This window comes from Calypte anna, chromosome 1, assembly GCF_003957555.1.
Source record: "Calypte anna isolate BGI_N300 chromosome 1, bCalAnn1_v1.p, whole genome shotgun sequence".
NCBI lineage: Eukaryota > Metazoa > Chordata > Aves > Apodiformes > Trochilidae > Calypte > Calypte anna.
The window spans coordinates 20,143,217-20,155,918 of record NC_044244.1 but is presented as its reverse complement, the minus strand read 5'-3'; the positions used below and the strand labels follow the sequence as shown (position 1 = coordinate 20,155,918).

At 39.0% G+C, this 12,702-nt stretch overlaps 1 protein-coding gene across 9 annotated transcripts in view; it reads left to right on the top strand.

Annotated features, from left to right (window-relative positions):
- Positions 1–12,702, top strand: part of PLXNB2 (plexin B2) — a 245,272-nt gene that overhangs the window by 177,432 nt on the left and 55,138 nt on the right. For all 9 annotated transcript variants that reach the window (XM_030448200.1, XM_030448145.1, XM_030448174.1 and 6 more), the window contains 6 exons: positions 1,038–1,138; positions 3,329–3,455; positions 5,145–5,295; positions 7,557–7,671; positions 8,381–8,483; positions 8,955–9,056. In XM_030448200.1, coding sequence (XP_030304060.1) covers positions 1,038–1,138; positions 3,329–3,455; positions 5,145–5,295; positions 7,557–7,671; positions 8,381–8,483; positions 8,955–9,056 — 699 coding nt within the window. The remainder of the gene's footprint in view (positions 1–1,037; positions 1,139–3,328; positions 3,456–5,144; positions 5,296–7,556; positions 7,672–8,380; positions 8,484–8,954; positions 9,057–12,702) is intronic.

Below are 12,702 nucleotides of genomic sequence, written 5' to 3'. Positions count from 1 at the left end.
CTTAACTGAACATGAAAGAAAAAAGCCAAACCAAAACTTTCAAAGCAGCTTTGAAATTGTCAGTTGTTTTAAATGAGAGGCTATGGTAGGAAAAACCTTATATCTCAGAGTTACCATTGCTTGACTTTTTGTGCTCTTTAAAAGTCAAACAGGCTTTGAGAGGAAGACATATGTCTCAATCTCCTCTTGCATCATTTTCAGCAGCACAGCTAAAGGGGATGGCTGTATGCTGGCTCCTTTATTTTGCACAAACTAAAACAAAATTGTTTATTCTCAGCACCAAAGGAAATAAAACCCAGAAGCCATATATTTTACTGGGAAAATAAGACCTGAGAACTGATAGATGCTCTTTTCCTTACTGCTTCTTGTAATTATTTCTTACTTGTTTTGTGAATGTGTTGCATGGTGGAGGGTTATGCATGGAGAGGTGCAGTAACCTGAAGTGCAGTCGCTCTCTTACGCTTGCAGAATTTGTGAGCTGCCATAAGACTGCAAGTGCCACTAACAGTCACATTTCCAAACAATTTCATTTCCATGCTAGTGTTATGAGGGGGAAGATACTATGTTTTTAAAATTATCTAGCCTGTACCAAGTCAGCCTTTCAAAACTATCTGCCCTGCATTAGCTGTTTCATAAATTCAGAGAGTTTTTGATGCTGTTTCTGTCCTGCTGTGCCTGCTGTAATGCAGATTTCCAGAAGTAACATAGCTGGAGGAACTGAAGAGCTCAATTTTTTAAGATTGTATGAGTCTGTATTATAACAATGCCCTACATTACTTTGGAGGGACATTAGAGAATATTGGAGTGAAAAAAAGTAGAAAAAGCATGTGAATTTAGATTTTGTTAAGGGAGAAATAACCAGACTAGGGGTTTATATGGATTTGCTTAAAATGAAGTTGAGCTGAGATCATAATAACACAGAGTGAAGTATTCTGCTGCCACAAGCAATGGCACTGCACAACCCTGTCCACAAGTATTTCTGTCTCCTTGTGCCTTCTTCAGATCCCTTACAGTTTGCTTCACTTTTGGTTCTTCAGGTGCATCGTCTGCCTGTGCAGGACTGCCACAAATACTCAGACTGTGAGAAGTGTGCTCAAGCAAGGGATCCTTACTGTGGCTGGTGTGTGAGAGAGGGCAGGTAAGTGCTGCTGGGGCTTTTTCGGGTGCAATCAGTGGAACAGGTCAAGTTTTGACACATGCTGTCAGTTATTGCTTGGCATAGTGATCCCAGGTTTTTTTTACTTAGTTTTATGCTCCTCATAGTGATTTAATTCTATCATGCAGACAATTGATATCAGTCTTCACACAAATAAGTCCTCATTTTGACTTCTGTAGATTTGATTAGTTTGGAAAAATAAATACTTTTCTGCTGGTACTGAAAATCAGTATAAATCTTCTAGCTGCATGTTTTATCACTATCTGAACTCTACAGTCAAATGTTCTCCCAGAAATTAGAATAGTGTTCCCTGTTTAAAATTCAGAAAACATAGCGTATATTTGAAGTAGAACAGGGAAGTGTAAAAAAGAGCATAGAAGAAAAATCCATTCATGTCTGAGATAAAGTATGTAGCTGAAATGCTGGTTTTGTACAAACGTCATCTATCAAGACGTGTAGCTACACTGAACCCTCACCTAACTGTGGGAGAGCAGAAAGTGGCATTTGGCTGAATATCTGCAAAGGTTAACTGAATTAATATTCAAACACATGTAAACTAGGACAGCACTGCACAGCTCTGGAATGTCTCTTCTTTGCACTTTTCATTGATTGGAGTGAGGAGAGGGAAGAGCAGTCCTGCAGCTCTCTTTTTGACTACTGAGTTAATTAACCCCTTGGCACAAGTGGTTGGGAATTCATGATTCAAAGTACTCGCTGTTGGAACAAAGAGGCTATTTAATTATAGTATGCAGATGAATTTCAAGCTTCTAGTTTCTTGTCTGAAAATGTGAACTATCACATTAAGTTACCTATGAGTCTGATATGTAGCATAATATGGAGAGAAACTTACATGGTACACACAGGTTTCTGTAATATAATGCAACTCTTCCAGCCGGGGCTTTTGCTAATGAGGATGAAACCTGGGGATTTGGAAAACACACCACGAACTCCTCCTGGGCTGCTGAGAGTTGAAGGCTGTGTCATATATCACACAAAAGGCAATTTTCCCTAGATTTCCCTTCAGGTTTCTGATATGACACCTGACCTCAATATCTCGAAATATTAATGGTCTCAGAGAACAGGGAAACATGGATTTTTTGCATTTGCTAGTATTTTTTTTCCAGTGGGGAAAAAACCCCAAAAACAGTTTCTACTGTTTTTCTCATTTACGCCTAGTTTTGTCTCGTGGACATCCATAGTTGTGTGTTTAGGGATATGTTACAAGACTGTAGACTCTGTATGTCAATGATGTCTTTAAGGGTAGGGTTGACAGAACTGGGCAAAAACTGTGTTGTGTTAAAGCTCCTGGCAAGTTAATAGTCTTCTGCTATAGCAGCCAGAGATCCTATAGCATTTTCTCCTAAACACTGTACAGAATGGCAAGAATACAGAGGAGTCTGTCCCCACACACATTTCAACAATTTTTTGTCACCATATATGCCGTTCCTGCACTGCAGCATCTCTTCTTTCCCTCCTTTCTGAGAACGTGAGCTGAGAAAATCTCCCAGTGTTTTCATGAGGTTTCACACCCACTGTTGTCTTCCTATAATAGTAGTGGTGCTTTGGCAGAGAAAGGTCTTAAAATAGTCACAGGAGTTAAGAAAACAGTCACTACACAAGTAACATTCCTAGTGATGCAGTGTAACAGGAGCTCTCCACAAGCCAATGTGCACCCAGTAAACTTCTCTATTGCATTTTACTCTCATGAGTGAGCAACACTCATGGCCCATGTTACTGGCAACACATAAGTGTCTGCTACTTGACCTGCATAAAAAACAGGCTGTGCCCACTCATTCAGAACTTTGTTAAATATTGCAATGAAGATTAGTCAGCCTGATTTCAGATGGTCAACCAATGGCTCTGTTGTCTGATGACTCCTGTGATGAATATGACTGTCTCTTTATGTATTTGGATGGTCAAATCCAAAGTGGTGTCCTAAAAAGTATAGTCATTTTTCCCCACTTGCTTTTGCTCAGACCATTAACACTTATTCCACCACTTACTCTATTAAAAATTCTCTAGCAGCAACCTGAATAGTCACTATTAGAGCAAATTCCCCATTGTCTTATGTTACAATTTCAGGCTTTAATCCTGAAATTGTTATGTAATGCAGAGAAAGCTGAGTCCAGCTGTAATAGTGCTTTGCTTTGGTTTTCATTCCTGTTTTGCCAGGTGCACAAAGAAGGCAGACTGTGGAACAGCTGACAAGGAGAACCACTGGCTGTGGAGTCCAAGTGGCACGTGCATGACTATCATTAGTGCAGACCCTCTAAATATGAGTCGCAGAGCCCCTGCTAAGGTATGATGAGAGAATGTTTTCCCTACATGTTCTTAAAGCACATTGATCTCACTACCAGGAAGATGAGTATTTGTGTTTGTTTATGCACAATGGAAAGTAGGAATACTGTAGTGTTTTGGGTATCTCAGTCTCTGGCATTTTTTGCCTGCTGTTTTTGTGGGTTGCAGTTCATGTTTTCTTCTAAGAAATACTCCTTTTGACCTTCTCTGTAAACCAAAATTAGGCACTAATATGACTGATGAAGCACTTACACCTGTCTGAATATTATCGGTGTTGCACAATGTTGTATAACCCATAAAAAGTAATTGATAGGGAAGATTTTATGCTGCCCTTTCAGCTTACTTGAGCAGAAATTTAAGAAGCTAAAAGCTGTTGCTTTAAAATCAGCAGCACATTTGCCTACGCAGCAAAGTCTGTCTAGTTACATGGCAAAGGTAAATTCATCATGCAAAACAACTCTGTGGCAACAAAACTGAGTGTTCACAGTGTGACCGGGGTGTATGGCCTGCTCTGATTCCAAAAGGAGCATGCCTGTGCAGAGTGGCAGCTTCCTGTGGGTGCTCAGCAAATAAAATCAGTAAAATGGCTTTCTATTCCAACTTGCCTTTAAGTCAGTTTAATTCCATTCCTAAATGATGTAAACAGCATTGGCTTAGGTCCCCTTCTATGTTGAATAAAAATACCAGGAGACTGTTACTAGTCCACTTAAAATCCACACTTTCTCATATTTGAGATCTTGTCAGCTTGTGTTGACAGCAAATCTCTGGTGTCTCATGTCAACATTTGAGGCCAAAATACCTAAAACTCAAAACATAACTTAACTTTAAATGAACATTGACATGCTTTCTGTAACATCATTAATGCCATGTCTCCTCATGATTCTTTTACTCACAGATAAAAACATTGCAGCTCATAACATAGTGGAACAGTTTCAGTGAGAAAGGAATAACCTTCATTTTTACTGTCCAATACCAAATGAAAAAAGTTAAATGGTATAATTAACACACCTGAAGCATTAAATCAAGAACAGCATCCAAAAACGCATTTAATTTTTATTCTCTTTCCTTGCAAAATTTTCCCTTTTCGTTTTGCATTTAGTTTCTCATGTGCACTCTGTGCTGACAGTTTTCTCAAAGTGTTTGACTCACCATCACTCAGAAGTAATTTTTCAGCATTAATGATAGTTTTTAGTGGGTTTTTTGCATGGCTGAGTCTCAAGGCAGCCACATTTCTGTTCAGCCCTTTCAAACTCCAGCTTTTCCAGTCCATCCAGCCTTGGTTTCATTATTCACTAGTAACACCTAAGGTTAATGTAATTTTGATTAAGTTTTTCAGGACTTAAGGGTTAACTACTCTGTTTACTGTTGCTAAACTGGATGCTGGGGACAAAAATCAAAGTCTTAGGGTGTGTCTGTAGAGACATTTTTTTTCTAAAGCATTGTCAGGACAAGAAATTTTTATATCAGGCTAATTCAACATAGTTGCAGAATGGAAAAACTGGTAGAAGTATAAGAAGAAAAGATTAACAGATGGGAAGAAATAAAATTTGGAATGGAGAATCATTTTCTGTGATCCCAACCTAAACCTAACTACTAACCACTGGCCAAGTTGAAGTTCTTTGGCAATAAGCCTTACTGGGTCTTGATTCATTGCTTTCAAATATTTCACCCTTTAAAATTTTGTTTCCAGGTGGAACTGACTGTAAGTCCATTACCAACTTTGACTGAGAGTGACAACGTTTTGTGTACATTTGGTGAAACAGTCCATCATGCTCAATTAAAAGAAGGGGTTATTATCTGTGATCCCCCTGATATAATTCCTCCAACACCAAAAGGTCAAGGTAAGGAGATATTGCTACCCTCCATGTATAAGAAGAAGAAAGAACATAGCCTGCTGCTTCTAATATGATGCTCTTACATGAGCTGCATACAAGTTTTTTATCTTTTCCCCATATTGCTGAACTTGGTCCATTCAAACAGCCTACAAAAGATTTGCTCAAACTGTTTCTATGGCTGTATTTACAAGATGTAGCCTTCCTAGTGTTTCTACAAAGAATCTGTAATAGGAGCTAAGCACTGGAGTAAACAAAGAACAAGAAAAGTGCTATTCTGTGTCCCAAGCAAACAAACCCCAGCTACTCTAATATCCCAGTCACTCTGAGATATGGGACCAGAAGAGCAGAGCGTGAAGATTTTGATCTCTGTTGTCTTAGGTTTTAGCTCTAGTCAGCTGTAGTTTAGTGACTTATTTTCTGATCCTTGTCACAAGGATGTCCTTTCTCTCATAAAGCTTCCCATCTCTTCCAGTATGCACACTCCAGCTTCAGCAATAGTAAGTCCAGTGGAAAAATATGTGATCACATAATTAAAGGTTGTGTTACTGTTCTGAACCACTGATTATATGCTTAACATCTGTTGCCAACAATAATTCCTGTTCTGTTTCCTAGATAGTGTTTTATTCATGCTTTAAGTTCATACATCTTGGTGTATAATCACATGCAATAAAACTGGTTACACAGTACCATTTATTATGTAGCAAGTCTAAAAAAAACCAACCAACAAAAAACCTCAACAAAAGCTAGCTTGCAGAGGTCCTCCTGAGGATAAACCTTTTATGGGTATCATAACAGCCATGAACTGTCAGAACAGTATTTGGAAGCACTTTTTAATATAAGTTTCAGTTCTCTTAAGCCTGAAACAGGTCAAAATCCAGTTTTGGTTACTGGTACATTTAGGAAGAATAATGATATTAAAATCTCACTCATAAATTTTAAAATAGCTGAGGTGTGTCACGGTATCAGATTAGGTTTAGTGTTAAAGAAAAACTCTATGTTAGTTAGGGCCAATTCACATTCTCTAAATATTTTGCAAAGCAACTAGGTTGATAAACATGACATCTTGATGTCTTCCAGCATAAAATTTGAGGCCAGAAGCCTGTGAGGGATGGCATTAAAGTAACCAATTCACCTAGAAATAACATGCCTCTCCGAGCTGGTTGTGCAGGGGTCCATCTGTAAGGGTGTTCCAAAATAATATAAAGATGCTCAGAAGCTTGGCAGACACTTCAGCAGGAGGCAGACAGTTACAAACACATTCAGTGGCTTCTGGCAGCGTGTGACAAAAAGTCACTTTCTGTTAAGTAGCTCTATTGATTTTGGAAAAGTCTAGGTTACTTTAGTTGTGGTTGGTTCCAAAGGCAATAGGACACTTCTCAAGAGAAGGTGTGCTTTTTCACAGTCCCGTGGTTAGGAAATCCCCTGGCATTCATACCAGTCTGAAATATTCAAGGGGAGCCAGTGCATACAAAGGTGACTTCCAGCCAAGCAGCTGATGGTCTTCCAAGAACCTGTTCAAGGAAAGCAGAGTTTGAAATTGCCCAATAGCTTGTGAAATAGCTTGTCACAAGGGCTTAACAGTTTCTGCAAAAGGTATTTCAAACAGCTTCACTCAGGAAAGCACCAGTTTCTGAAGATTAATTTTCCATTCTTATTTCAATAATGATCCAGGCAAGAAGTGCATCTGTGGAGAAATTATGTATGGCAAACTGAAGCTCACAAATGCCTGTGGTAACAGCATTGCAGGCACCGTTGGGCATTAACCACAAAGATCACTTGCTTTAGTTCACATGACGCTGATAGTTTTAATGCACAAATGAAACAAGTAATTTTGCATGCAGACGTATTCACATTTAAGAAAATGTTTTATTTGAAGTTACTATTCTTGTGCCAGTTTTCCTTTATGTTCAATTATCTCCTTACTCTGTTTTTCTTACTCTTCTAGACCCTTAAAAATTCTAGGATGATGATAGTACCACTGAGAAACACTTCCATAAAACAAGCTATTCTGTGATTTTGCATCTTCCCTTTATCCCATCTCTGCTTTTCTTCTGACAACCATGTGCTGAAAAATTTGTAAATCTTAAAAAGATAAAACAAATACCATAGACATTAAGTATAACAGGTCATGAGATCCAGAGTGTCAACTATATAGTTAAATATTTGCTTATGTTCTGTAAAATAATATAAGTATTATCATTGTATCATCCAGCTCAAGTCCTAAAGAGTTCAACTACCACTTAGATATTTTTTTTCTTTTGTAATAGATCATGTTTCAGTTCCACTTCAGTTAACCTTTGAGAAGAACAACATATTTTTTGCGTCACACACTTACCCTTTTTATGACTGTGAAGAAGCAATGAATCTTTTTGAAAACCAGCCGTAAGTATTTCAGCTTCTTAATGTAGGTGTTTAGGTCCTAGGGCATGGTGTTTCAGGTAGCTGACAGATGACTTAATCATTTAATAATTAAGCCTTTGGCACACAAAATTTGCCAGTTTCCAAATCCTTTTTCTTAGATTTTAATGGAGTTGAAAATCAGTGAGAGGGCACCAGCCAAGCAGATAACGTAAACCACATGGAATAGGAATATTCATGGCACATATAATTAAAGGCCAGCTCACTGGACTGCCATTGCAGGTTTGCTCCAGGGACATCTGGTTACCTACTTGTTCCCTTAATCATTAGATTACGTTTGGGTTTACAGGATGTTCAAACAGGAGGATCAAAGCTGATGCTGCCCTGCTTGAGGTGTTGCTGCCCCACGGCAGGTGCAGCCAACTCAAACCCCACTTTGTCCATCCATGTGTATAGAGGTTGATCAAGATCATTTCCAGTCCTCTCAGACCTGATCTCAAAGTTTGTGTAAGATGCTGTGGATTTCTGATCCTTGCTGAAACACAAGGGAGAAAATAGCTTCTGAGGGACCTTGAACTGTTCTGACTATGAAGTTTTAAGCTTAATATAGTTAGGACACTCTAACAGATTGAACTTGCCCTTCATGAATAAAGATGGAATTTCATTTTCTTTTTTTGCCAATGGGGGGAGGAAAGCCTGACAGTTTGTCATGACTATCATGTTATATTTGTAGATGCTATTCCTGTGCAAGCAATAGATGGAATTGCCAGTGGGACTGGAGGAGGCATATCTGTGAAGAGTCCTCTTCAGTACAGGATGTGATTAAACAAAACATGGTAATGTTTAAAAATCAGATTATTAGGTTTTATTAGAGTACTTCAATATTTTCTTTGCTTTTTCTCTCAAATCAGGTGGTTGAATTAGGGATTTTAAAATTACTCTAAAGTTAACCCCAGAAGCATAAGATTATTTTTTTTAGTGACAGTGCGTGGGTGGAAATTTAAAGGTGTGATTGAGGAGGGGCAGTGAGACTGAATAACTCCTGAAAGGATATTTTTATTCCTTTTACTATTTTGCTTCAATGGGAGGAACAAGATTTCAAGGCTGGGAAAGATAATCACCCACAGCTTTGACATATGCTGCAGTCATTTTTAGCGTGTCTAATTTGAAAGGGTGTAATCAAATCTGTCACTGTATTTTAAGCATGAAGTTCTTCAGAACAATCCCTCCATTGTCCAAAGGCCAACGAAGTTTGTTGTGATAAGACTTTTTATTTGGAATAATGTATAAAATGTTTCTCTCCCCAGGAAGAAGAATGCCCACAGTTTCTAAACCCTAACCCTCCAATCATACCTATGGAGTACCGAACAACAGTGTATTTTGAGGGAAGACATCTAGCTTATTACCAGGTAAGCAGATTAATTCAAAGCTATCTATCATTTGAATTCCACTTAAACTGCAGCCACACCCCTAAACTAAAGCATTACTTCATCATCCTTGGAGATCCTGCTTATGACTGTTCTGAAAGAAGGAAAAGAGCTACAGATTCAAATTTGATGTAATGTTGGCTATTGTGGTAATCATCAAGACAGGATCAGACCTGAACAAAATACTTTAAGTACTAGATGTACTTTTTTCTTAAGAATGCAAGCTGGACCTACTGAAACACTTGACAATTATTTTTCATCTAATGAAATGAGGGCAGTAGTAGGAATTGTGAATGTTTTGTATCTTTTTTTTCATTACTTTTTTTGTTGTTGTTCTAGAATTACATCACTTGATGTGCGTAATTCAGTTTTCACTTTTTAAACAAAAGAAAATGCACTCAGAAGTCAAATGTTTCTTAGTCTGTACAAAACAATCTTCTTCTTGTTTGGTTTTTCTTTTGTTTTGTTTTGTTTGTGTTTGACTACCAAACCAGAGGACTGGATACTTTCTCAGCTGTAGCAAAAGCTTCTGTTTCTCAGTATTTGTTTCCAGAAAGTAAACTGCAAAACTTCTAAGAAGGCAGAGTTTGACTCTAAGGTTTTAATAGTGTTATGCTCTAGACAATGCATAAAATATTATTCTTAGTTTCATAAAAAGGAATCTCAAAAACCACCTCTTAGTTCCTACTAGAAGCTAAGAACAAACCTGTTTCTATGTTGTCTTTGTGTAAATGTGAATTGATGATAGATACAGCGGAGATTGCAGACACATCCTGGGGACTCAATATTTTGTCATAGGTGCCAGTGTTTAACAGTTTGCCTACAGATCAGACCTAGTATGCATTAACTTGGAGCTGGGAAGGCTTATGTGGAATTCGTATCTCTGTAAGAAGTAAGATGAATACACTAAACTGGAAAGATGCTGGAAAGCAATGAATGTAAATGACATCAGCATAATTTTAGGTGAGAGCCATGCAGGAACATCATCTCTGTCATGGGAGTAGCCCCATATATCCTGGCACTGAGTTGCATTTTTAAGCCAACATAATAATGCCTTCAGTGCCAGGACTTGAATAGGCACACACAGCAACTACAGCTGTATACACAGACCTCTAAGTATATGTGAAAACAGGCAAACAAGGCATGAAATAGTTGTAATTATACAGGCACTCATGCCTGTGAAATCATGCTTTCTGAACCTTTGGTTAATGAAAGTTCATTTGAGTAGGGGCATAACTTACATTCATCCTTTGGTAAAGGACAGTGTGGCTTTGGAGAAACCATGGATTGATGTCTTCTAGGAGTTGGCCCAAAGCCCAGATGAAAAATAACATGTGGCTTCTCACATGAAATGATTTTGCCACAGAGTATTCTGGGCACTACGGTGTCTTTGGAGGTAGCAGTCATGCAGCTATGAGTACATTTAAGGTATTATTGATTGGGACATTGGTATATATCCATTTTCTTCCTATTTTCCTTTACTAAATTCTTGCTTAGAAAAAGCAAAAATTAGTGTTCTGTTGATGTTTTGAACTGCTAACTCTATTATCTTTAATCTGTGCTTTGTTTAAAAGGGCAGTGCACAGCCTTCCTGATCATGGGTGACTAAGTACACTAGCCAGCATTGTGCATCTAAACATCCCTATTTTCAGGTGGAGATGAGAATTGAAGGTTTGGGCTTATTCTGTGAGCAGGAGAGGTGGACAGCTTCTAAAATTGCTATTGCAGAACTGAAAGTGGAAGAATAAGCTCACACTTTTTTTTATTCACCTCTTGACTTGGGATCACTTATGGTACAATGACTCTCTTTGTGAGGGCTCCCACTGAGGGAAATACACTAAAAGAGAAGAAGCTGTTGACTGTTTTTCTGCCCCTCCTTCCTCTAAAAGAATTTCAGTAGGAAAGAGAAATAAATCCAATCTGTTGTCATTCTCTCGGGAATAGCCTCATCCAGGACAAGCGGTTGAGAGGGAAGTTTACTACTGATCAGTCAGTACAGCTTGCAGCTTCTCAGAGGTGTTCTGCAGCTGAGTCCTTGGAAGATTGGCACAGCAGAAGAGACAGATGTAGCAGCATCAAGATAACCTTATTAGCCCTCCAAAGATTTTCCTTAGAAGTAATTTCCCATTTGGATTTGTCTTTGTTATGTGTGCCTGATGCGTAAACCACTTCCCAGCATTCACAGATGTCTCTTCTTTCCCCCAGACTGCTGAATGTGAGCTCTGTGGCTTTCTGCTTGAGAGCCTGGGGTAGTGACTGCTGATTTCAGTTTGCTGCAGGTGGCAGCTGCCATGCACACCGAAGCTCCCCTCCTCTCCCAGTGCCTTCTGTTAGGCATGTAGGAAAGATTTACACAGCAGCAGCAGAATTTGAACACGTTTGGAATACACATGATGTATTGAAACTTACAGTAGGGAAAGTGAGGCTGCATTCCTCAAAAAAGAGCTTTGTAAGGTGCTAGTAGCCTTTCATTATATAGTGGGGGCTTATAAGAAAGATGGAGAGCAACTTTTTACTAAGGATTGTAGTTATGGGACAAGGGACAGGAGTTTTAAACTGAGAGGTGGTAGGTTTGGTTTGGATATAAGGAAGAAAATTTTTATGTTGTGGGGGTGAGACACAAGAACAGGTTGTCCAGGGATGCTGTAGCTGCTCCACCACTGGAAGTGTTCAAAGCCAGGTTAGATGGGGCTTTGTGGAACTTGATCTGGTGAAAGATGTCACTGCCTTTAGCAGGGGGTTTGGAATTAGGTGGTCTTGGAAAGTCCCTTCCAACACAGGGAACTTTGTGATTCTAAAAAGGTGAAGGTCCCTCAGTAGCCTGTGTTCTCATAAGTCTTTACCAAAAACACTCTGAAGATGTCTTTGCTACTTATTTATTTCTTTGGTTCTTCAGGCAAAATGGTTTACACAGCTGTGGCTGTGGGCCAGAGCAGGAGAATGACCCAGCACAGAAGCAGTGTCGTGGGGTGATGTGTTTGGTTTTTAGCCAGCTCAATTGCTTGGCTGAATCACAGAACAGTCAAGCTGAGAGTTTTCCCAGTGCAGTGCATGTCTGTATGTGCTGCAGCCTAAAGGCACAAATGATTTTATTTAGGAATTCTCTTTAATTTATATTAGAGAGAAGAGGTGTAAGGAAGTGTCTAGGAGGCAGAAAGACCCTTAAGCTGGTGCTGCCATCAAACACTGTCCTGTGAAAACATAACTGGAGTCATGGTGAGGCAGGAGAAACAAAGCCAGCAAGGTCTGAGAGATGTTCGTTCCAGTTCTCCATGTAATTCTTACATTCTTGCTCTGCCCAGCTTCCCTACAGGGAAAACCTTAAAGGGCAGAACTCACACAGCTCTGTTAATAACACATCTGATGTGTGAAGCCATCCACTATTCACATCTCTTGGCTTTTTACTTATTGCTCCCTCAAACAAAGTGTGAGATATATTCTTGCTTTATTTTTGTATTATTTGGTGCTTCAATCTTTAAGAAACATTGGAGGGGTGCAGCAAAGTAGCAGATTGTGATGGCTCTGTGTTTTACTGCCTGTGTTTTCAGAAGATGGCTTTAGCTTGTTAGCCTTTTCCATTTGGTCTTATGACTTCCAGTGCTGAACAGGATATTGCCTGGTGATATTT